Raw genomic sequence first — 24,424 nt, 5'->3', positions numbered from 1 at the left:
TTGGGGGGGAGGGGGGTGGCCAGTATCGCTTTCCTGTCTATTCTGACCCCAGTGTGCTGTGCCTCTTCCCAGGTCCTAAAATATGAGCAATATCTGGATAACCCCTTGGCACGCTTCCTGATCAAGAAGGCCCTGACCAATCAGAGGATAGGACACTTCTTCTTCTGGCACCTAAAGTGAGTATGAAGAGTTGATAGGGTTGACAGCTTTTTGTGTATTGGTGGAGAATGGATCTGCTCATGAAGGTGACCAATAATGAGACATGGCCAAGGATACATACCTTGTGATAGCAACCTGGAATATATTCTGCCCCAGCATTATATTCGTGGTGGTCTTACTAGATTGCTCCAGGTTATCAATAACAGGTTGAACCACTCTTGGATTTGCCCCATTGCAAATGACCAATGGACCTTTGATCTCCCCTTCCTTTTCTTTGTTCTGTTCCTCAGAGAATAAGCAAAACTTTCAAAAGTGCTGAGAAGAAAAAGAGGAGGTGGAAGAGGGAGACTAAGGTGGCAGCAGCCATTGTATGTCCTCACAATCATCACTTATTTTTTGAATTTTTATAAAAATGTGGGAGTACCTATGAAAACTTATTTCCGCATTTCTCCCTCCTTAAAAAGAAATTGCAGTTATGGAGGGTAGATGGAAGCATTGTGTTTATCATCTGCAAGTTCAAAAGCCCTTGCGGGGTTTGGAAGACCTGAGATTAGGTAGGGTAGGCCACAAGTTTGCCTTCTCACTGCTGTTGGGTCAACTTCATTCTGTTTTTTTCCCTCTCTCTCTCTCGTGTTCCCCTAGGTCAGAAATGCACAGCAAGACAGTTAGCCAGCGCTTTGGTCTGATGCTGGAGGCCTTCTGCCGTGGCTGTGGCATGTACCTGAAGCACCTGAATCGGCAGGTAGAGGCCATGGAGAAGCTCATAAACCTGACTGACATTCTTAAGCAAGAGAAGAAGGATGAGACCCAAAAGGTGCTGTGGGATTGTAGGAGAGTGAGAAATATACTCAGGGAAGACTGTTAAGAGGTTGGCGGTCAAGGTCTGTGTAAAAGGAGGATAACAGGGGAAGGAAGCATGCCAAAGGAGGACAAAGTATACATTGTACCAAGAATGTACAAGTAATTATGTCATATTGTATATTTCCCGGATTAATTTTTGATGTCTCTTCCCCCCCCCCCCCACCTTTCTCATTGTTCCTAGTAGTAAACCCTACGTAATCGAGTAAAACAAGTAATTATGTCATATTTGTATACCATGTAACACCTCTTTGCGTTCACTCCTTAATTTTAGTTTGTCAGGCTCATTGTTACTGAGCCTCTTACTTTAGTTTGTCAGGCTCTTTGTTACTGAGCCTCTTACTTCTTGGCTATCGGTTGTCCGCCTCCCCCTCCCCTGTTCTTTGTACTTTCCACCTTTTTGTTACAATGTAAACCGATATGATGTGTATTTTAATGTCTGTATAGAAAAGTTGTTAAATAAATAAATAAATAAATAAATAAATAAGAATGTGAAACGGGGGGGGGGGGGGAACAGCTAGCTTTATCAAATGTGGACAGTTAGGGATTATTTGCTATTTTCAAATAATCTTATGTCTTTTTTTTTTTTACCTATTACTCCCCTTTTCACCTAATCAGCTCACCATCCCCCAATTCTACATCTATCCCTCACTTCTCTTTCCATCATCTCTCTCCGTCATGATCCTCTTTCATTATTCCCCAGCTCTGTGCACTTTTCCCATTCTGTTCTCAGTTCTGTCTTCAGTTCTCCCTATCTATCCTTCATCTCTCACCTATCTCCTACTCTATCCATCCACTCTTTACCTATCTCTAATGTCCATTTTCTAATCTACAGTAATCTATCTCCTTCCTTATCTCTTCCTCCCCCCAAATCTTTTTTCCTATACCCCTTCCATGCTTCCTCCCTCCACCCCTCCTCCTTCCTCCAACCCTGAGCACTCTTTCTTTTCCTTCTCCAGGTGCAGATGAAGTTTCTGGTAGAGCAGATGAGACGTCCTGCTTACATGGAGGCCCTGCAGGGTTTCATCTGCCCTCTGAACCCTGTGCACCAACTGGGCAATCTCCGGTAAGGAAAGTGCATACTAAACCTTAGAAAACCTCCAGCAATGTGCCCTCTAATTTTTTCAGGATCTTGTACAGATGTGACGTACTGTTAATTTTTGCAAGTGAGTGGGGACTGCTGCAGCCAGTCCACCACCAAAAACTCAAGCTCTATTTTTCTCTTGTAACCTAGTGAATGACTGTAGAAAAAGACCAAAATAGTCCATCCAGTCTGTTCAGCAGTGACCCATTAACCCCAGGCACATGTGCACACAGATTCCCACATAGAACCCAACATCCAGTTTCCCTTCCCCCATGATCCTCACACAGCCTGTCAAGCTGTAGCCCTGTCTCTTTGAGTTGTAACTGCCATTATGTGGACAGATTTAAAGATCTAAACATGTAACCAGAGAGGAAAAGTGGAATAGGAGAGATATGATAGAGACATTTAAATATCTCTAAGGTATCAATGCACAAGAGGCAGGACTTTTTCAATGGAAAGGAAGCCCTGGAACAAGGAGTCATGGGATGAGGGTGAAAGGTGGTAGACTCAGAAGTAATTTAAGGGAATATTTCTTTAAAGAAGTGATGGTGAATTCATTAGAGCATCCTCCCAATGGATGGTGGTGGAGATAAGAAGAGTATTTGAATTCATGGGGCAAGCTGAGGGAGTGGTAGGGATTATAGAGCTGAGCAGTTGGTGTGGATGGGAAGACTATTCAACAAGACCTTCCCCTAAATTTCCCAGCAGAGCATGACTACCAGGACTTCAATCCAGAATTTTAACTTGGGCTTTTGATGGCAATAATCTTGCTTCGTCTGCATCAGGTGCTAGCCTTATTGCTACTATCTCTACTGCAAATACAACCTATTCCAAATATGATTGTTATAATTGTAGAGTTGACCTGATTACTATTGTTTAATGTAAATTTAATTGTAATCCCCATTGGGTCGATCCTTGGAAAAAAGGTGTAATATCAAATGTTCATAAATAAATAAATAGGCTGTATGATCTGATTTCTGCTGTCATTTTATTCTGTTTCTATGTTTCCGTGCAGCCTACTCCCGTGCCTTCCCTTTAGGGCAACTTCTGCTATGTGCAGGTTATCCATCCTCTTGCCACTAGGGATCCGCTAAGGATTCCTTTCCCCTTTTTGTCTCCACCACTTCTTCTGGGAGGGCATTCTAGGCATCCACCACCCTTTCTGTGAAAATATGTTTTCTGACATTGGTTCTAGTCTACCCCCTTGTAGCTTCATGTAATGACCCCCGTGATCCTTTCCCTTGAAACAGGTTTGCTTCTTGTACCTTATTAATACCTTTAAAATATTTAAATGTTTGTATCATATCCCCCTGTCTCTCCTCTATAGTATACATTTTTTTGTTTATGCTTCTCCATATGCATCACAGCATTCTTACGGCTCTAAACACTACTTTGTGAAATTGTTTTGTACTTAGAGATAATCAGACACTATCACCTCAGGCCATTTGGTGCACATAGAAGTTGAGAGGGAATGCTGGGGAAGGTTTTCTCACATCTTACAGCTCATACCTACCCTTTCAATTCTTTTGTCTCCCATCTCTTCCACCTCCATTTCCACATTACCCCTCATCCCTCTAATGTCTGTTTTTCCATTCTTACCCTTTTCTTGCTACCAACAACCCTCTATTTCTCTGTTCGTACCTGGATCAGCCCAGACTGCTGGGTTATGCCTCCCTTCCAGCAGATGGAGACAGAGAAAAACTTGAAGGACACCCCTGTAAGTAGGATGCGCCACCTGCAGCCCCTTCAATATTTCTCTGTCTCCAGCAGATGAAGGTGGCAGAACCTGCAGTCCTGGCTAATTGACTCTAAACAAGGAAAAAAAAAAAAAGAGTTGCAGTGACAGGAGTCCTTTAAATTTGTTTGGCTGAAACAAAATTTAAAAAAAAAAAAAAAAAAGAGCTGGGCCTCTCGAGGAGCAGAGTAATTTCTCCTCGGTGTGCTTTGCCCTTCACTCAGGTGTACCAGGAGCAGCAGCCGGTGAGTGATTGGGGTGGATTTACCGGTGGGCGGGTCCCTCCCCCCCTGGCCCAGAGACAACCACAGGTTGTACTCTGGTGAGGCCAACGTGAATTTAAAAAAAAAAAATAGAATTGGAACGCGTTGTTTTTTGCAGCTGCACTGCTCTTATTCGGCCTCCCGGGCTCCAGGGTTTATTTTCGCAGCAATGCCACGCGCTTTGGCCTTCAAATCCTGTGGGGAGCCGGCAGCACGGCTCTCCAGTGATAGCCTCTGCTCCCGGTGTCTTCCTGGGGGCAAGGGCCCGTCAGTGGGGCAGCTGGCGGCAGGGGGAGGCAGGCACATCGGTCCCGTGGTGCGGGCGCCCCGATGCTGCCTCGTGGTACTCAGCCTGCCCCGTTCCCACGGAATGTGGGAACGGCGCCCATTTTAGGAGCTTTAGATGCTGATGCAGATAGCTCAGCAGGGGGAGGGGATCTCCCTCCTCAGTTATTTCTGCAGGATTTCTGCCCCGGGTCTCCCCATGATTTATTTCCTGCTTTCCATGCTCCTATGGGTACCACCCCCTCGGGAAAATTTAAAGGGCCAGCATCCTTTTTTGGCTGATTTTATTTAACTATTACATAAGGCTTATTTAGCTAGCCTTATGCCCATGGGAGATTCTGAGCCCCTCCGGGGCAGCCTGGGGATAGGCCCTCTCCTCCCGTGCAGGTTCCTAGGCCGGATCCTCCTGAGGTCTCCCGGATTAGGTTTGTCCGGGAAGGGTCCAGTTCCGGGAACCAGGGGGCGGTGCCGCTGGCGGATCCGCTTCAGGCGGACATGGATGAGGATTCCGAGCGTGTGGCCCTGGTGGAAGAGGATGATCCTCGGGTCCTTAGGTTTTTTCATAGAGATGAGTTGGAGCTGATGATTCCACATGTCCTAGCAGAGTTGGGCATACCGACTTGTCAGACGCCAACGCCTCAGGATCAGGGCACGGTGGATCCAGTGCTGTCTGGTCCCCCGGATAGGACTTTTCCTTTTCATCCTATGTTGCTCCAGCTAATGTTTCGGGAGTGGGATACTCCGGAAGCTAGCCTTCGCATAGGCAGAGTTATGGAAAAATTGTACCCGCTGCCGGATAACTCTCTTGACCTCCTTAAGGTTCCCAAGGTTGATGCGGCCGTATCCGCAGTCACCAAGCGTACAACTATTCCTGTGGGTTGGGGTGGCTGCCCTTAAGGACCCTCAGGATCGTAAGCTGGAGGTGCTTCTCAAGCGTATCTTTGAAGTGTCGGCTCTGGGGGTTCGAGCAGCCGTTGCAGTAGTTTAATGCAGTGTGCGAGTCTCCGGTGGGTACAACAACTCCTGAGTGCCAGAGAGCTCTCCCCAGAGGAGTCCGGAGCAGGCTAATCATTTGGAGGCAGCAGTAGCGTATGTAGCGGATGCCTTGTAAGATCTCCTTCGCACGTCTTCACGTACTATGGCTTCTGCAGTGTCAGTCCGCAGGCTTTTATGGTTCCGTAATTGGTCTGCTGATGTTTCCTCCAAGTCACAGCTGGGTGCTTTTCCGTTTTGGGGGAAATTACTTTTTTGTCCTTGGGGGACAATAAAGTGTACAAACTCCCGGAGGATAGGCCAAAAGCTTCCAGAGGTTTCGGCCCTTCCTGGTCGCGTTTTCGGGGGCAGCGCCATTTTCGCCAGTCGTCCGGAAGGTCGCAGAACTGGTCTCATTCCTTTCATGGCCGTAGACCTGCCCGAGATGGCGGTTCCACAGGGGCGACGGGAGTCAAGTCCTCCCAATGAAATAGCGCCGGCCCACTCCCCTGTTCCAGTCGTTGGGGGGCGGCTGTCCCTGTTTTACGAGGAGTGGGTCAAAATAACGTCGGACCATTGGGTTTTAAACATTATAGAACACGTCTACGCCTTAGATTTTGCTTGTCCCTTACGCGATCTATTTCTGGTGTCAACCTGTGGGTATTTGGAAAAAAGGTGCCAGGTGTCTCTCACACTTCGCCGGTTGTTGGACCTCGGGGTGGTAGTTCCGGTTCCTCTGAACAAACTTTGTTTGTTCAGAGGAACCGGATTTATTTTCTGGTTCCGAACCGATTATTTTCTGGTTCCGGAACCGAAGGCCCTTATGCTCAAAACGGTGTTTTTGGTAGCTATCTGCTCAGCTCGGAGAATTTTGGAAATTCAGGCCCTATCTTGTTATGCACCTTTTCTTAGGTTTTCCGATTTTGACGTTTCTCTTAGAACCATGCCGTCCTTTTCTGCCTAAGGTTGTATCGGCTTTTCACGTGAACCAGTCCGTTGAGTTGCCTGCATTCCCGGATTTGGATAAGAATTCTCCACATGCTCGTGAATTGAAGCGTTTGGATGTCAGGTGGGCGCTGATGCGTTACTTGGAGGACACTAATGATTTTCGCCTGTCAGATCACCTTTTTATCTTGTGGAGCAGTCCCAGGAAAGGGCATAAAGCTTCCAAGGCTACTATTGCCCGGTGGTTGAAGGATGCTATTGCTTCAGCATACAGATGTCATGGGTGAGCAGTTCCAGAGGGTCTTAAGGCTCATTCGCTCCATTCTCAGGCGGTGTCCTGGGCAGAAAGTCAGTTGATTTCCCCTCAGGAGATCTGTAGGGCGGCAACCTGGAAATCTTAGCATACCTTTGCTTGGCATTACCGTTTGGATGTTCGGGCTCCCGAATCGTAAAGTTTTGGCAGCGGTGTGCTTCGAGCAGGGTTTTCTAGGTCCCACCCCATGTAAGGCGGCTTGGGTACATCCCAGCAGTCTGGACTGATTCGGGTACGTACAGGGAAAGGAAAATTGGTTCTTACCTGCTAATTTTCATTCCTGTAGTACCACAGATCAGCCCAGATGCCTGCCCAGTTTTTTGATTCCGCTCGACAGATTTTTTTTTTTCCTGTCATACTATAGCAGGATGAAGATTTCACATTTTGTACATAGTTGAGTCTCCTAAATTTGGTTTAACCATTTAAATTTTTGGATTCCTGTTACCACTTTAATTCTGCTTTGATATTGTTTATACTGAAGGGGGACTGCAGGTGGCGCATCCCACTTACAGATTCCAAAGAGTAGATCCTTTTCTTGTTGCCTGCTACCAGGGATAAGAGGTAGCTTTCCCTAAGTCTACCTGGCTAATAATTGTTTATGGACTTTTCTTATAGGAACTTGTCCAAACCCCTTGTAAAATCAGCTATGCTAGATGCCTTGACCACATCCTCTGGCAACAAATTCCATAGCTTAATTGTACATTGAGGGAAACATATTGACTTCTGGATTCTCCTGATTTCTGTCTTTGTGTTTTTTTTATTTTAGTTTTCCTTCTGTAACTATCCTGTCCCTGTATGTACCCAAATCAGTCCAGACTCCTGAGTTCATTCCCCCCTGCCAGCAAATGGAGACAGAGAAAAGCTTTGCTGACACGGCATCATAAATCCCAGTGCCCCTGCAGTTCCTCAGTATTTCTCTGTCTCCAGCAGATGGCAGAGGGTTTGAATCCTGCAGTTCTGCAGCTTGCTAGTTTTTTTACAGCAATTATTTCTTTTGAGCCTTCCTCCCTGGGGTTTCTTTTGGTTTTTTTGAGAATCCCTGTCCGGTTGAGGCAGCCGAGCCGGGGGTTGGTGTCCTTGTGTGTGCTCAGTCTGTGCACCTGTGGGGTGTCAATCTGGTTGTCCAGATCCCTCCCCTTCACAAGGCCGCCTAAGCGGCTGCAAGCTCAATTTGATTCTTTTTTTGAGTCCCTTTTGAAACTTTGCCTGTTTCTTTAAGGGCAATTTGTCTCTTTGGGATAAAGTTAAAAAAAAAAAAAAAGTGTTTGCACCAGAGCACAGCTCGGCTGTGCAGGCGGCTTCCTCCCCTTAGGTAGGAGTTATTTAGATGTCCTAGTGTGCTTGGGGGGCTCCTTCAGCTTTTTTGGAGGTGAGTGTGTTTTCTTTTCTCCCTCGGGTGGATTCCCCTCTTTCAATGGCTCGCGACAGGGCATGCCGCTTTTAGCGTTGCTCTCATAGAAACATTGAAAACATCCGGGACATTTTCTCATAGTGGAGTATTTCCATCCCCTTTATCATTTTGGTGACCCTTCTCTGTACCTTTTCTATTTCTGCTAGATATTTTTTTGAGATGCAGCAGCTTGTTCCATACCATTCATAATTTTATAAACCTCTTTGTTGCGACCGTTGCTGCCCGACGTCTCCACTACGCCCACCTTACCGCTTTGGCGACTCCCTCTTTGCCTGTTGGAAGTTTGGCTGCCGCGGCGTCCTCTTGCCATCCTCCTCCGGCGTCCCCGGATCGGCTAGACCCTGCACACCGCCATGTTTCCCTGGAGCCTAAGGGCGCGCGCGCGGCCCAGCCCTGACTGAAGTACCAGCAGTGGCGCGAACCTCAGGGGCGTCCCCCTGAGGTGACGTCATTCGCACCGGATGTTTAAGGTCTCTGAAATCGCTAACTAATCGAGTTAGCAAGGGATAGGGTTACTCTACCTAAGCTACTCTGCCTCCACGGACTTACCAGGGGTACCCGCTCCTCGGGGGCCTCGCTTTCTCGTTTGCTTTTCAGATCACAGTCTGGAACCGGTACTCGCTCCTCGAGGGCCTTCGTTCCCGGACTTGCTACTGAATACCACTTCTGCCAGGAAGTCATTGCTGCCTACAACATCAGTGAGTTACCTCTCTCTCTCAGAGCGTTCCCTGGAACCAGGTACTCGCTCCTCGAGGGCCTACTTCTTTCCAGCTCCTGGGCTGCTTCCAAAAAACTATTGTGTGAGCGTTACCATCAAGGTTCTGTTCCTGAACTCTGCATACCCTGCCTACTCACTATATTCAGTTTCTCTATAGCTCAGTTATCCAGGATCACTGTTCCAGTATCTGAGGGACTACAGCCCAGCCGGACATGTCAGCTCACTACTGCCACCTCTGGTGGTTCAATATACGGTTTAATAAAAGAACTAGTGTGTGTCTGTCTCCATACTCTGAGCCTGACTGGTGGTCCCTCTTGGGATCTTCCCCCAGGGGCGTGGTCATCTGCTACCGGCCCAAGGATCCACCCACAACTACCTCAAACACTAACACTCTTTCAATTGTCTTTTCTTCAAGCTGAAGTGCCTTAACCTGCTTATTAACCTTCTACATAAACTCTTACATATCCTTTATTTCTCAGTTCTCAGGCCGGTCCACACTGGTGGGTTATGCAATCCTACCAGCAGATAGAGACAAAGACAACTGACTTGCTGACATCACCGACATATAGCCCTTCCCCCTGACAGTATTCTCCATCTCCAGTAGATGATGGACATGCATCTCCCTAGTGGGGATTGTCTGTTTAAAAAAAAAAAGGTGAAAAGAGAAGAAAGAAGAAACAGATTTGAGCACCTGAGGTGAACCCAGTCTGGAGTTCTCCCTCAGCTGAGAATTTGAATCTTTGTGCCTTGCCAGGTTTAGGCTCAAAAAAAAAAAAAAGAAGAATAGGGGTGCTCAGCAGTGAAGGCTTGTGCCCTCTCCCTCCGTAGCCACCGGCCCAGACATGATTTCAGCCAGCGGAGCTCTGAGATCAGATAAAAAAGAATACAAGGGGCTTCCCTTCCCTAGCAGGCAATTTTCTCTCCCACCAGTGCTAATCCCCACCTCGCACCTCTGATCGATCTCTGGGAAGTGGAGCAGGGCGGTGAACCGACAATGCCATTGGTTCAGGCAGTAGACACACATCTGGGCTCCCACGCCACTGTTCCTGTATGTCGGCCTTGTAGGGAAAGGACAGGCCTCTGCGACATGTGGTAAGGCCGCGGCTGGGGTTTTTCCTATGCGCTCAAACATGTGCACAATAAGGCCAGAGCCTAGAGTTCCATGCGCACGTATACATGCACAGGTATGCGTGCAAGACCGCAGGCTCGGGGTTTGTGCATACGTGTGCGGGCTCAACTGCATGCCCTAGTGAGCTGTTGTGGTCTTAGCAGTGCACAGAAGGCTGCTGGGCAAGAGGCAGCCCCTTTGAGAAGGATTATGGTGCTGGGGGTTAGAGAGACTGAGAGGCCTCCCCTGGTGGCTAAATAAGCGCTATCCAGCTATTGCTCTGTCTTTGCCAAGACCAGTGTTGCCTGGTGGCTCAAGGAGAATTGTCCTGCAAAGAGTTTTTGCTACAGTTTGGGTGTCGTCTTGCCCAAATGAGATTTGGTGGAGGGGAGCACAGGAGGCGAGGTGCTGGTCAGTGACATTCCCCATCCCACACCAATTCCCTAGGACAGTGGCCATGGAGAGTGCCACGGGATAGATTCGGCATCCTTTTCCTGGGTGAAAATTCTTTTCTGTGTTTCAAACGTTTCTGAGAAGGCACCCAGCAGGGCCCAAGTAGCCCCGTAAGGAAGGGAAGTGCCCTAGGCCTTCCCACTTTGCGACCAGGTCAGGCAAGCAGCATAAAGTGCAGCTTAATGGATGATTCCAGGGAGGACCTGGGCTACTCACCTTTGGAAGAAGGTAAAATCCCACCTGACTTGGAGCCACAATAGGTCTGTGCTCCATTCTCTTAACTCAGATCCTAAAAACACTTGGAGTGGATTGGAGTGGCGTGTTAGGAGTTCAGAGGAAGGTTTCCATCCTGGTCACCTTAAGTAAGGTGTCTGTCTGTTTTTTATTGCCACTCTTTGGACCAGTGCAGGAGTAGTTAACCTTGAATGATATACCCCAGTAAAAAATGTTAAACGGGGGGGGGGGGGCGATATTTGCCAGGCCTGTAACCCCCTAGACCCGAGGGCAAGGGAGCCATTGGATTCTTGGAGGTTGATGCCCTGGTGTACGTGGCCACTGTGAACCACCATCCTGGTTGGGGGGGGGGGGGGGTGCGGCCCTGAAGGAGCCCTGGATGGCAAGATTGAGACTATCCTCAAGCAGGCATTTGAGGTGGTGGAATTGCATTTGCAAATAGCTTCTTGCTGCTCTATTGTGCCTTGATCAGGCTTGCATCCCGCTCAGGCTTGCGTTGGTACTGGGAATGGCATTTTTACCTGACGTGGGCTGTGACTGGGTGCGTACAGCTGTTATAGCGGCATGACGCCTTCGGTGGCTGTGGAACTGGTTGGCAGATACAATTTCTAAGTCGAATTTGATAAAGTTGCCCTTTAAGAGTTCTCTCTCTTGTTCAGAACTGAATTTATTTATTTATTTGTTGATTTTTATATACCGACATTGGTCGGAACATCATGCCGGTTTACATTGTAACAAATTTAACAAGAGAGTGAAATACAATAAACAGGGAGGGGGAAGGGGGAGCAGCAATGAAGGAGGAGAGAGGACAGCAGTAGGAAGGATAGAGAAAGAGAGATTTTATAGGAACATTTGAAATATAAATTAACAATAAACAATATATGTACAGGTGGGCTGGTAGGTACCAGACCATTGAAGTCAGTGGAAGGGATAGAAGGGGGTGGGGGAGGGAGGGACGGACAGGGAAGGATAAGCTTAGGGTGGAGGAGGGGAACTAATAACACAGTATTTAGGAGTCTTTGCTAGGGGGAAGAAACACTGTATTTTGGAGACTTTGCTTGGGGGGGGGAAGAAAAGGGGAGAAAGAGGAGAGGCAGATAGGAGGAGGGGATGGTGAGAGGGCTGAGGGTCAACATCTGGATACGCTAATGTAAAGAGCCAGGTTTTGAGCCCTTTTTGAGTTGGAGAGGACGGTGACCTGGGATGATTCCAAGATTCTGCATTTGCCAGAGCACTAGAGAACAGCTGTTTTTTTGATTGCTGATGTACATCAAACTGAGGTTTTCAATATATAGTCCACAACACAATGACTTCAAAGTCCTTTTCCTCCTAATGTGACGTCCAGCATTGTGTACCTATAGTTAGGATTATTTTCCCTATGTGCATTACTTTGCATGTGTCCACATTGAATTTCATCTGCCATTTAGATCCCCAGTTCTCCAGTTTGACAAGGTCCTTCTGCAGTTCCTCAGGCTTTTCATGTTTTAAAATCCTATGAATATATTTGTGACATCTGCAAATTTGATCATTCACCCATGGCTCCCTTTTCCAGATCATCAATGAATAAGTAAAATGAACCTGGTGCTAGTACTAATTCCTGGACCATTCCACTATTCACCTCTCTCCACTGGGAAAACTGCCCATTTAGTGCTAAGTACCTACAATTTGCAAAGGATCCCAGTTCTTAGATTTACTGTATGCAGCTACACCTGATGACTATTCAGAACTGTTTGCAGCCCTGAAGGACTGGCATTATAGGCTTGTGAGCATTGCCCACAAGTTTCATTGTTACCTCACAGCCAGCGTTCTGTGTCCTTTACAGGCTAGAAGAATGTCGGATCATGTCCTCTGCCAAACGGCCACTCTGGTTGAACTGGGAAAACCCAGACATTATGTCTGAGCTCCTCTTTACCAACAATGAGATCATCTTTAAGAATGGTGATGGTAAGTGTGAACATCACTCTTTTGTGTGTGAGAAAAGAAATAGAAAGAAAGCAAAAGAGTGAAGGGCAATTTTAAAGATTTTTCTGTGTGTACACTGATGTTTAGCTGTGGGAAAATACCCTTTGAAAATTGCCCCTCTGAGGAAAACGGGTGACACTGGCTGCGATGCTGAGGGTGGGTCATGTAAAGTAAACACAAAGATTTCAGTTTGGAATCCCTATGTCTGCTTTCACCTTTTTCGCCCAGCATACTTTCGAATTTGCAAAGCACACAGGGTAAGCGTCACTGGCCAGTCAGTGGGTTTTGAAAGGAGTTTCCCTTTAAAAATTGACTTATAGGCCCATGGTACTTGCAAGCAATTTAAAAACTGACTCATAAAACATGATCTGCCAAAATATGAGAGAGAAAAGTTGCTGCAGATGCATTGGCAGAGCTCTGTGTGTGTGTGTGTGTGTGTGTCGGTATTGGAATAGCAGGGGGAGCTTCAGGTCAGATTTGAAGTATATAAGTGGAAAGATCAAAGAACAGCTGTCATGCAAAGGCCTGTGAAATTCAGCACTTCAATTTCTTCTCTAGATTTGCGGCAGGACATGCTGACACTGCAGATCATTCGGATCATGGAGAACATGTGGCAGAACCAAGGTCTGGATCTCAGGTACTGGGGAGCAGGCAGGCACAGAAGCTTACATTGGATGTGTCTGTAAATAAAGGGGGGAAAAAACCTTTGTCACTGCCAGTTTCTTTTTTTAAATGTTGTTACTTATTAATTTTCTGGCCTGGCAGTTTCCTCCTGCATCCTTAGGGCTCCAGCTCAATTTTAACCAGCCTCTGTTGTTCTAAGGTGCCATGAGCCTTTATTTGCAACTGCTCAGGGTTTTTTCCCACCTAGTCCAACGATTGTATTTCCATTCCTTGACCAAGGGACATAGCTGCAGCTCGCTATAGAGCCCAGTCCACATACACTCTGTTTCTAGGAAGTAGCTGTTATCATTGAGCAAGGGATGAAAGTCCTTTCCCTAAGATCTGTGAATACCACTCCCCACACCCAGCTGGCCCAGGGAACAAAAGACTTGACCTGAGAATCAAGCCCATGGCCATTGGGCCAACTCATGACCTGCAGTTTCCGATGCTCTTTTGTAACCCAAATCTGGCTTAGATGCCAGTTATTAATGCTAACTGGAACGAGCCTTAGAATTTATCTGTTTTATAAGAAAGCTGGGTGAGATGCGCTACCTTTTTTATAATAAATAAGAATAGGCCGATATCACAAACAACAGAGTTCTTAAATATTTACAGCCTCAATATCACATCTGATGATACTCAGATCAAAATCCTCCATTCCTGAACATACCCAGATCAGTCCAGAAAAGTGGGTTGTGTATCCCTACCAGCAGGTGGCATCAGAGAACAATTAGAACTTTGGGCACTGCTACATAACGAGCGTGCCACCTGCAGTCACTCAGTATTTCTCTGACTCCAGCAGGTGGTAGGGTGCATCTCCTGCAGTTTTAGTTTTTTTCAGGGTAGTTAGGAAATTTATTTTATTTTTCCTTCTCGTTTGCTTCCTGAGGTGTTAGGCACCTTCGTGGGCCATCCCTCAGTGGAAGCCGGGCGTCCAAGGGGTTAGACACCCCTGACTGTATTTCACCCGCTCCGTCCCGGGGTGTACAGGCCGGGGGCTTCTGGTCTTCCTACCCCCGAAGCTGCTCCCTCGACCCCTGTTAGTGCAGGTTTCAGTAGTTTAGTTGTTTAAAGATAGTTTTAAAAAAAAAAAAAGATTTCTTCAGTCTGAGGTAAGGAGTCAGCACCGGGGGAGCCTGCTGTGCAGCAGGCTGTGGGGACAGCTTTGAGCCGTCGCAGTTTCGTTTCTTTCCTCTTCCAGGGCTCCAGGTTGATAGTGAAGGTAGGCAGTGTTTTTTTATTTTTCTATTTATTTTTTTCCCGTGCTGCCGGTGGCGCTTGCGCGGCTGCAGGTCTCGGGCCTATTTTTTTCTTCCCTCAGCTGCTCTGACCGCGTGGCTACGTGGCCCAGCATGGTGCCATAAAAAATCGGCGGTCTGCCGCTCCTGTGGGGTGCGTGGGCAAAATTTGAACTCTGTGTCGTTGTGCCTAGACTGATCCGGTTTGGAAGGCCCGTCGGGGGTGGTGGCTCGCGACACTCTGAGCAAGAAGTGTCGCGAGCCACGGCGCTACCTTTGCCCTCACTATGTCATACGGGCGACGGTCGCCTGTATGACATAGTGAGGGCAAAATCTTCAAAATGGCGCCGGCGCTACCTTTGCCCTCACTATGTCATACGGGCGACCGTCGCCCGTATGACATAGTGAGGGCAAAGGTAGTGCCGGCGCCATTTTGAAGATTGGCAATACGGCCCACGCGCAGGAGGTCGCTCCCGGACCCCCGCTGGACTTTTGGCAAGTCTTGTGGAGGTCAGGAGGCCCCCCCAAGCTGGCCAAAAGTCCCTGGGGGTCCAGCGGGGGTCCAGGGGCGATCTCCTGCACGCGTGACGTCGGGACCCAGGAACCAAAATGGCGCCGGCGCTACCTTTGCCCTGTCACATGATAAGGGCCACAGTCGTGGCCAGAGAGAGGGAGATTGCGTCGGGACCCCCCCACTGGACCCCAGGGATTTTAAAACATTTTGGGGGGGTTCAGGAGGGTGGGGGATTTGTTCTAAAGGTTCGGGGTGGGTTTTAGGGTTTTTTTGGTGTGCCGGTTTTCCCGCCCTCCCCCGATTTACGATTTTTAACAATTTTTTTTTTAAAAAAAACACGACGATAAGATTTCCTTCCCCCCCCCCAGCCAAAATCGATCGTTAAGACGATCGATCACACGATTCACTCCCCTAGTAATTACAGACCGGTTAGCCTCACCTCGGTGGTGGGAAAAGTAATGGAGTCGCTGTTGAAAGAGAGAATAGTGAACTATCTACAGTCGGGAGAATTGCTGGATCAGAGGCAGCATGGATTCACCAGGGGAAGATCCTGTCAGACAAATCTGATAGAATTTTTTGACTGGGTAACCAAGGAATTGGATCAAGGAAGAGCACTCGATGTCATCTACTTGGATTTCAGCAAAGCTTTTAATACAGTCCCGCACAAGAGACTGGTGAATAAAATGAGAAGCTTAGGAGTGAGTGCCGAGGTGGTGGCCTGGATTGCAAACTGGTTGACGGACAGAAGACAGTGTGTGATGGTAAATGGAACTCTCTCTGAAGAGAGAGCAGTTTTAAGCGGTGTACCACAAGGATCGGTGTTGGGACCGGTCCTGTTCAATATCTTTGTGAGCGACATTGCGAACGGGATAGAAAGTAAGGTTTGTCTTTTTGCGGATGACACTAAGATCTGCACAGAGTGGACACGCCAGAAGGAGTGGAGAGAATGAGATGGGATTTAAGGAAGCTGGAAGAGTGGTCGAAGATATGGCAGCTGAGATTCAGTGCCAAGAAGTGCAGAGTCATGCATATGGGGAGTGGAAATCCGAATGAACTGTATTCGATGGGGGGAGAAAGGCTGATGTGCACGGAGCAGGAGAGAGATCTTGGGGTGATAGTGTCTAATGATCTGAAGTCGGCGAAACAATGTGACAAGGCGATAGCTAAAGCCAGAAGAATGCTGGGTTGCATAGAGAGAGGAATATCGAGTAAGAAAAGGGAAGTGATTATCCCCTTGTACAGGTCCTTGTTGAGGCCTCACCTGGAGTACTGTGTTCAGTTCTGGAGACCGTATCTCCAAAGAGACAGAGACAAGATGGAGGCGGTCCAGAGAAGGGCACCTAAAAAAGGTGAAGGGTCTTCATCGAATGACTTATGAGGAGAGATTGAAGAATTTAAATAAGTACACCCTGGAGGAAAGGAGGAGCAGAGGTGATATGATACACTTTCAGATACTTGAAAGGTTTTAATGATCCAAAGACAACGACAAACCTTTTCCGTCGGAAAAAAATCAACAGAACCAGGGGTCACGATTTGAAGCTCCAGGGAGGAAGACTCAGAACCAATGTCAGGAAGTATTTCTTCACGGAGAGGGTGGTGGATGCCTGGAATGCCCTTCCAGAGGAAGTGGTGAAGACCAGAACTGTGAAGGACTTCAAAGGGGCGTGGGATAAACACTGTGGATTCATAAAGTCTAGAGGACGTGAATGAAGAGTGGTGTGGCTTGTGGGAATGATGGCTACTACCTGGAGATAATACCCTTATTTAATAAACATACACACGGTTAATGTGACTCCAACATTGCTCTAAGCTTCAATGGCAAGAGGAAATGTGGAAAAAAGGATTTGCATTCACAAAAAAGTGGGGAGTAGCTTGCTTGTTACGGCGGCTACTACCCCAAACCAAATAAGCCTGATACTTCACTTTCAATGCATATCCAGCATAGCTCTCTGCTTCAATGGCAGGGGAGAAAGACTGATACTTCAAGCATATCCAGCATAGCTCTCTGCTTCAACGGCAGGGGAGAAAGTCTGATACTTCACTTTCAATGCATATCCAGCACAGCTCTCTGCTTCAATGGCAGGGGAGAAAGACTGATACTTCAAGCATATCCAGCATAGCTCTCTGCTTCAACGGCAGGGGAGAAAGTCTGATAGCTCACTTTCAATGCATATCTAGCATAGCTCTCTGCTTCAACGGCAGGAGAGAAAGACTGATACTTCACTTTCAATGCATATCCAGCATAACTCTCTGCTTCAACGGCAGGGGGAATGAAGAAAGTTGGATCTATATACAGACAACAACCAACAAGGACTGAATTATTTAGTCTGGGTGGGCAGGTGGGCGTGGGTGTGGCTTGCTTATTGCGGCGGTTGCTACCCTAACTAATTGGGCTAGATATTTCACTTAGATGCAATTCCAACACTGCTCTCTCATTAATGGTGGGGGTGGAAGGGAAATAGAACCAAAAGGTTACTAAGAGCCAAGAGTAACATAAGTATGAAGAAAAAAAAAAGTGCATAACTTGCTGGGCAGACTGGATGAACCGTTTGGTCTTCTTCTGCCGTCATTTCTATGTTTCTATGTTTCTATGTTCGATCATCCGAGTCTTTAACAGGCGTTTGGTCATTCTGATATATAATAGATCACAAGGGCAGCGAATCAGGTAGATAACCGTCGTGGACAGACAAGATGTTATATACTTCAGAAAAATTGTGTAGCCTGAATTAAAAACAATTCTGTCAATAACTGACATCGAAATGGCACATACCGAACAGTTATTGCAGGGTTGATGAGACCCCCTAATATCGCTGTTTTCAATAGAAGAACTAGAGGAATCAGAATGGACCAGCAAATTCTTGAGATTGGACACTCTAGAAAAAGTGATCTGTGGAGGGGACTGGAATACCTCTTGCAAGTGCAGAACATGCCAGTTATTGAGAATAGATTGTCGGATCACATAAGCTTCTGACGACAACGGAAGGATCCATGTATAAACAGGAGAGTCTTCAGCAGAGCGAGGGTGGAAAAGCCACTCCCGATGGGTACATTTTGCTCGTAGGTAAGCTTTTCAGACACAAGAACGTGGATATCCTCATTGTAAGAAACGTGCAGAAAGATTTTGTGCTTGCATTTCATAATTGGCAAGGGTAGTGTCTAAGACGGATGAATTGACTGACAGGAAGGTTGGACTTAAAAGTCCGTGGATGGGCACTCTCAAAATGCAGGTAAGTATTAGAACAGACTGATTTTCGTAAAATAGAGGTGATAAATCCTTCATCTGTCATCGTGATCTGAATGTCCAGGAAAGAGATTGAGGTACATAGGTTTGAGTTGAAGGTTATAAAGACTTTTAATGAAAAGATAAAAAAATATGACTAAAAATATTTTTTGAGAATTCCCAGTAAGTGCGGGTCATAAGGGGCTGTGGTTATTATTTCACAAAGAGACTGCTGGTTATACTTCTCTAATAGGTTTGAGTTGAAGGTTATAAAGACTTTTAATGAAAAGATTAAAAAAAAATGACTAAAACTATTTTTTGAGATTTAATAAAAAGATTTTTCCTTTTGAAAGTGATGGTGAATGATTAGAAGACCGGTTGGGTTCTTTTTTAGAAATCACAACATCAGGCTTGCTGACACCGTCACTTAGGCTATTTTCTATAAAAATGTTTGGTTTCCCTCATTGCTTACAGGTAATTGAAATCTCCCATTATTACTGCACTGCCAAATTGGTTAGCTTCTCTGATCTCTCTTATCATTTCATCATCTGTCTGTTCATTTTGACCAGGTGGATGATAGTATATTCCTATGACTCTACTCTTGCCAACATATATGGGATTTCTACCCATATAGATTCTACTGAGCATTTAGTCTCTTGTATGATCTTTATCCTCTTGGATTCTATACCCTCCCGGACATAAAATGCTACACCCCCACCAAGTTGATCCTCCCTATCATTGCGGTATAATTGCTACCCTGATATAGCACTGTCCCATTGGTTATCCTCCTTCCACCAGGTCTCTTGAGATGCCAGTTATGTCTATCTCATCATTCACTGCTATACATTCTAACTCCCATCTTCCTTCTTAGACTTCTGGCATTGACATACAGACATTTCAAAGTGTGGTTTTTGTTTATATTAACAACCTTCTTTTCAGTTGATAGGGATAATTTGGAATTCTTTAGTTTAGGTGAGGATGTTGGGAAATATCCATACTGGAAAACTTGCATCCCAGAAGTTCTCCTGACACATGGTGCTCCCAATTTTCCATCACTGATCCTTCTCTGCCTCTTCTCCCTTAGGATGCTGCCCTACGGCTGCCTGTCCATTGGGGACTGTGTGGGGCTGATCGAGGTTGTGAAGAACTCTCACACCATCATGCAGATTCAGTGCAAAGGAGGCCTGAAGGGGGCACTGCAGTTCAACAGCAACACTCTGCACCATTGGCTGAAGGACAAGAACAAGGGCGAGGGGTGAGTTATACTTCTGGGGGTCTCTTAAAGTTTGATGGTCAGGAAGAAAGGGGAAGAGGATGGGGGAATGATGAGCATAAAAATACAATGAAGGACATGCAAGAATGGATAAATGGTGCTATAAAAGCCAAAAAAGATTCACCACCCAGCATATCTAATCTGGTCATTGTAATTACAGTCCTGGGTCAGGAGCCATGCTCCGGGGGAACCATGTAATCATGGATGCTGAATCTGGCCACCAGGTGTCATCCATTAAGTAATTCCCTACCCACTAGGGGCTGTGAATGCAGCCCTAGCCAAGTCAGGGAGCAGAAAATCTGACTCGGGGATCGAGCTGAGAATCATCCACATGGCAGTGCACAGCACTTGCCACCTGAGCCACTGGCCCAGTACAGCAAAATCTTTTTCAATTACATTGAAAGCAGGAAAAATATGAGAAAGTCAGTTGGATCAATAGTTGACCATGGGGTAAAAGAGACACCCATGGTGAATAAGGCCATAGTAGAAAAACTAAATTAATTCTTTGCGACAGACTTTAATGAAGAGGATGTTGGGAGATATTCATACTAGAACCATTCTTTTTCCATGTGGGTGATGTCATTGCATGGCACCATATTTGGAGAGTGTCAGTTCATTGGCTAGAAGCCTAGAAAGCTTTGCACAGAAGCAGTAGGCGTTTCACCAAGCAGCCCACACTGAACCCCCCTCTGAGTTTTTCAAAGCTAACAGCATGCAGAATAAAGAGGTGATTAAACAATAGGGAGGTGGGAGGGAATGTGGAGTGTTCATCCTGCTTGCCATGGAAAACACCAGTTACAGGTAAGCAACTTTACTTGGTCTGTAGACAAGCAGGATGAACAGTACCACATGTGGGGTCTCCTAAACTAAGAGTTGTCTTGCTGCCCCCTTCATCAACCCTCTGCAAGACATACTGTTATGTGGATGGTTGCAGGAGGAGTTTAATTTGAAAATGACATGTCAAGTGTACTTTTCCTTTTCTGAGCTAAAAACGCTCTCAGTAACACATCTCAATGTGGTTAAAAGTGCATGTGTCGTGGGACACCACCCAGACTTTTAGCTACATCAAAAGAGCTCAATTTTCAGGCAGTCAATTAACACAGATAAAATGTTTTTTCACCCACCTAAATTGCTTTGAACATTGACCTTCCCCTACAGACAAGTGCAAAGCAATGTACTTAGAGAAAAATAATCTTAACAGGGAGGGTCATTTTCAAAGATGTTTACCCAAGCAGATAGTGAATTCCCCTGACCCACCACATCCACACTCCCCGCCACCCCTACCTGTTGTTCCCTTGCAGGTACGATGCAGCCATCGATCTCTTCACCCGGTCCTGTGCTGGGTACTGTGTTGCCACCTTCATCCTGGGCATTGGAGATCGGCACAACAGCAACATCATGGTGAAGGATGATGGGCAGGTGAGGGAGGCGGGGTAAGGGGAGGAAGAAAAGGATGATGTGACTGGAGAATTACAATGGAGAGGAGGTAAAGGGGAAGTTGGGAGAAAGGGAATGCTATGAATCTTACAATGGGTCCCATATCAATAAGATATATTGTATTTCCTGATCCCCTAATTTTTGTACTATGGCACTATGTATGCCTAATTTCATGACTATAATACCTAGTCTGCTCCTGTGAATAGAATACTACTTGATGTTTTATTTTTATTTATTTATTTAAGGTTTTTATATACCGGCAATCACGAGAACATATCTTGCTGGTTTACATGAAACGGGAGTGCATTAAATACATCAAACTAGAACTCAGGTGACCGAAAGTACAGTTACAATTAACAAGGGTGGCAGAACTTGGTGAAGAGGAAGAAAAAGGAAAGAATAAATGGTTAAACGATATACAAGTCACATTACAAGTTATGTACAAATGGCATGATTAATGGCTGAATGTTTTGAGGAGTCCTTGGGTTGTGTCCTTGGATTGTGTCATTAAATTGTGTCTTGGAAAGCTTGCTTGTTAATAACTATATGCTTGTTAATAACTATATGCTGGATAGTCTGATACCCAACAGTGTAATAGTGTGTATTGCCTCCCATGACTGACATAGCCAGAGGTCAAGTAGGATTCTAAAGCACTGCAACAGAAAATGTCTTGTGGTCCAATCATACTCTGTGTTTCATATTTCCAACAAATTGTATGACTACACCAACACTCATCCGTATATAATTAATTTAGCATGCTACGATAAATGTATTTGCGTGGACATTGCAGAGTGAGCATCTAAATTAATTATATACGGATGAGGGTTGGTATGGTCATACAATTTGTTCATGTTGACCAACAGATCCGACCATATAATATTTGTTTTCACCATCTGGTTTCATTAGTAGTTCATATTTCCAACACCCATGACTGTATGATGGTGTATATTGCTGGATCCCATGACTCTCTGATACTCTATATTGCCTGTTGCCATGAAGTTATGATGCTGTATGTTGCCTGTTCTCATGATGTATGATGTAAAGGCTGATCTCATGGCTGGATGACATTATGGATATGCTTGGTTCATTCACTTTTCGGATATCTATTTCTTCTCTTCACCCACCAGCTTTTCCACATTGACTTTGGACATTTCCTGGACCACAAGAAGAAAAAATTTGGATACAAGAGAGAGAGGGTCCCTTTTGTCCTGACTCAGGACTTTCTCATTGTTATTAGCAAAGGCATCCAGGAATGCACCAAAACAAAGGAGTTTGAGAGGTTAGTTGACTTCAGGAGGGTTCACAAACCCCAAAAAGACCAGAGGAGAAATAATGCAATAAGGCAACAATGTCCCCTAGAGAGTAAGGCTGCCCTAGTCTCTAATCACCTGATTTTCCAGACTTATGAGATTTAGTAGTGAGGATGGGGAGGGAAAACACACCTTATACTACAGGAAGGTTGATGTGGGCATGGAGCAGCTCTGTAGCAGAGGTGATGGGGGTAAACAGAATTGGACCCAAGAAAGCCAAAGCCAGGCACAGAGATAAGGAAGTGCATTGAAGGCCAACAAAATTGTCAGAAAAATGATTTGTTGAAATGAGACATACAGATTATTTATGAGTCACTTTAAGGGTTGACAGGTCTTTTATTTGCTATAATTGTAGTTTTCAGATAAAATTCTGTCCCAAAAAGCCAGGGGATCTATCTCATGGGAGGTATAGTTCAGAAGGTCCCTATGCATCAAGGGAAATTCTGAACTATATGTGCCTCATTAACCTGCATGGAGATTTTTATTATCAGGATAACCAACGTGATCCTTCCTGTTTTTATGAGGAAGACAAGAAGGCAGTCAGGAAGTAGCTGACTGTTAGATGTTTTCTTCTGCAGAGCATGCTAAGAGAATAAAGTTCTGTGGGGACTGAAGATGTCTGTTTACTGTGCATTGCGCTCACATAACAGGAGCATGATTACTAACTGTATTGGACTGCTTGGCGAAGCTTTGTTCAGGCTGGGTTTGGCATGCCATGTGGATGCTGATGTCATGCTTTCTCCTCTCTTCTTTTTCCCTGGGAAAGCAGATTCCAAGAGATGTGCTACAAGGCCTACCTTGTGATTCGCCAGCAGGCCAACCTTTTCATCAACCTTTTCTCCATGATGCTGGGTTCGGGGATGCCAGAGCTGCAGTCCTTTGATGACATTGCCTACCTGCGCAAGACACTAGCCCTGGACAAGACAGAGCAGGAGGCACTGGAGTACTTCACAAAGCAGATGAATGATGCCCATCATGGTGGCTGGACCACCAAAATGGACTGGATCTTCCATACCATCCGCCACATGCCCCTGTCCGAGACAGGACATGACTAGTTGGAAGGGTAAGAGGGTGTGTCCTGCCACATCTGCAGAGCCACAATGGAGTTCAAAGGGAACTGTGCTGCCTCCCAAGTCACATGTCTTAGCGACTAGGTCTTCCATAATGCTTTTAAAGTTATGTGACTAGATCACCTCTGCTATCTTCAAGGCTATGTGACTAGATTGCCTATGTACCTTTCTAGGTCTTAGAACTTGATTGGCTAATAATGTGGAATATGTGATAGGGTTTTCCTGTAGAGTCAGGGCCGGTATGCTCCCTGCAGTACTCTCTGATACTACAGCTATAGGTGAGATTCCCACACTGCCCATAGCATGCTCCAGTACCATGGTCCTATGTGAGGATGAGAGGGAGTGGCAGGCAGGGGAAATAGACCTAGTTACAGGAGCAATTGGGGGAAAAGCAGCGATATAAAGACTGGAGGGGGGAAAGCAGGGGTAACAACCCGAGATACAGGAACTGCTGAGGGTAATAAACGAGAGGGGATGGACAGTGAGCAGTCCCAGAAAGATCCAGCAGAAACAGGAAACAAATACGATTAGAGGAAGTTTAAGGAAGAAGCCTATTTCATGTCACTTGAAGGTGTACTATATGCAGATTTATTATGTGGCTTTTTGGCTCTCAAACTTTGTCTAAATGTTTTTATATTTTATTTTTTTCCTCTCCCAACTCCCAAACGTAAAAAGAAACCTTTCCGTATACATTTTTTTCAATACCACAGAGTAAAAAATGTGTGAGCAATCTTTGAAAGGAAGGCATTTAAAAAAATTACTTGAACCCCTCCCCCAATTATATGAAGGCATTTTGAAGTATTAAAAACACAAATTCAGAAAAATATAATGTATATATCTGCTTCATCCATGATGTGTGATTAATGTAGCTTGTGTTTTTATATGCCACATGAAGAGAGGTGCTTCAGGCTACAGAAAAATATTTTTTTGGAATAAAAGGCATGCATCTTGCCTTTAAAAACTAATTTCCATCCCTAAGTGCGTGCTTTGGCTGTGGGTGCAGTCTGCATGCTTCATGAGGAGCTTCTGTGGATGCATCAGAGGTTCAGTCAGAATTGCGCACAGGTGTCCTGTTTGGACATAAGTTTACCTGGACTGAACTGAGGCATTCCTGGGGATGGATTTGGGGAGAGTTTTGGACTTGCGTGCATACTCCGTGAAATTCGACTGTAGGTGTGGTGTACATTTTTCAGGAAAAT

The 24,424-nt window shown here is 45.8% G+C and overlaps 1 protein-coding gene across 10 annotated transcripts in view; it reads left to right on the top strand.

Annotated features, from left to right (window-relative positions):
• The window catches only part of LOC115077965 (phosphatidylinositol 4,5-bisphosphate 3-kinase catalytic subunit alpha isoform-like), a 96,668-nt gene extending 72,533 nt beyond the window's left edge, over positions 1-24,135 (top strand). For 3 of the 10 annotated variants that reach the window (XM_029580441.1, XM_029580436.1, XM_029580437.1), the window contains 9 exons: positions 73-176; positions 802-973; positions 1,977-2,083; positions 12,361-12,482; positions 13,059-13,137; positions 19,220-19,390; positions 20,710-20,827; positions 21,973-22,124; positions 22,922-24,135. In XM_029580441.1, the coding sequence (XP_029436301.1) occupies positions 73-176; positions 802-973; positions 1,977-2,083; positions 12,361-12,482; positions 13,059-13,137; positions 19,220-19,390; positions 20,710-20,827; positions 21,973-22,124; positions 22,922-23,210 (1,314 nt within the window). In that variant the 3' untranslated portion in view covers positions 23,211-24,135. Of the gene's footprint in view, positions 1-72; positions 177-801; positions 974-1,976; positions 2,084-12,360; positions 12,483-13,058; positions 13,138-19,219; positions 19,391-20,709; positions 20,895-21,972; positions 22,125-22,921 lie in introns of those variants that run through there. The other 7 variants (XM_029580442.1, XM_029580440.1, XM_029580439.1 and 4 more) reach the window with 6 other exon arrangements.
• The last annotated feature ends 289 nt before the right edge of the window (positions 24,136-24,424 follow it).

This window comes from Rhinatrema bivittatum, chromosome 16 (genome assembly GCF_901001135.1).
Source record: "Rhinatrema bivittatum chromosome 16, aRhiBiv1.1, whole genome shotgun sequence".
Taxonomy (NCBI): Eukaryota; Metazoa; Chordata; class Amphibia; order Gymnophiona; family Rhinatrematidae; genus Rhinatrema; species Rhinatrema bivittatum.
Note: the sequence above shows the minus strand (reverse complement) of the source record. Positions and strands in the feature narration are given on the sequence as shown.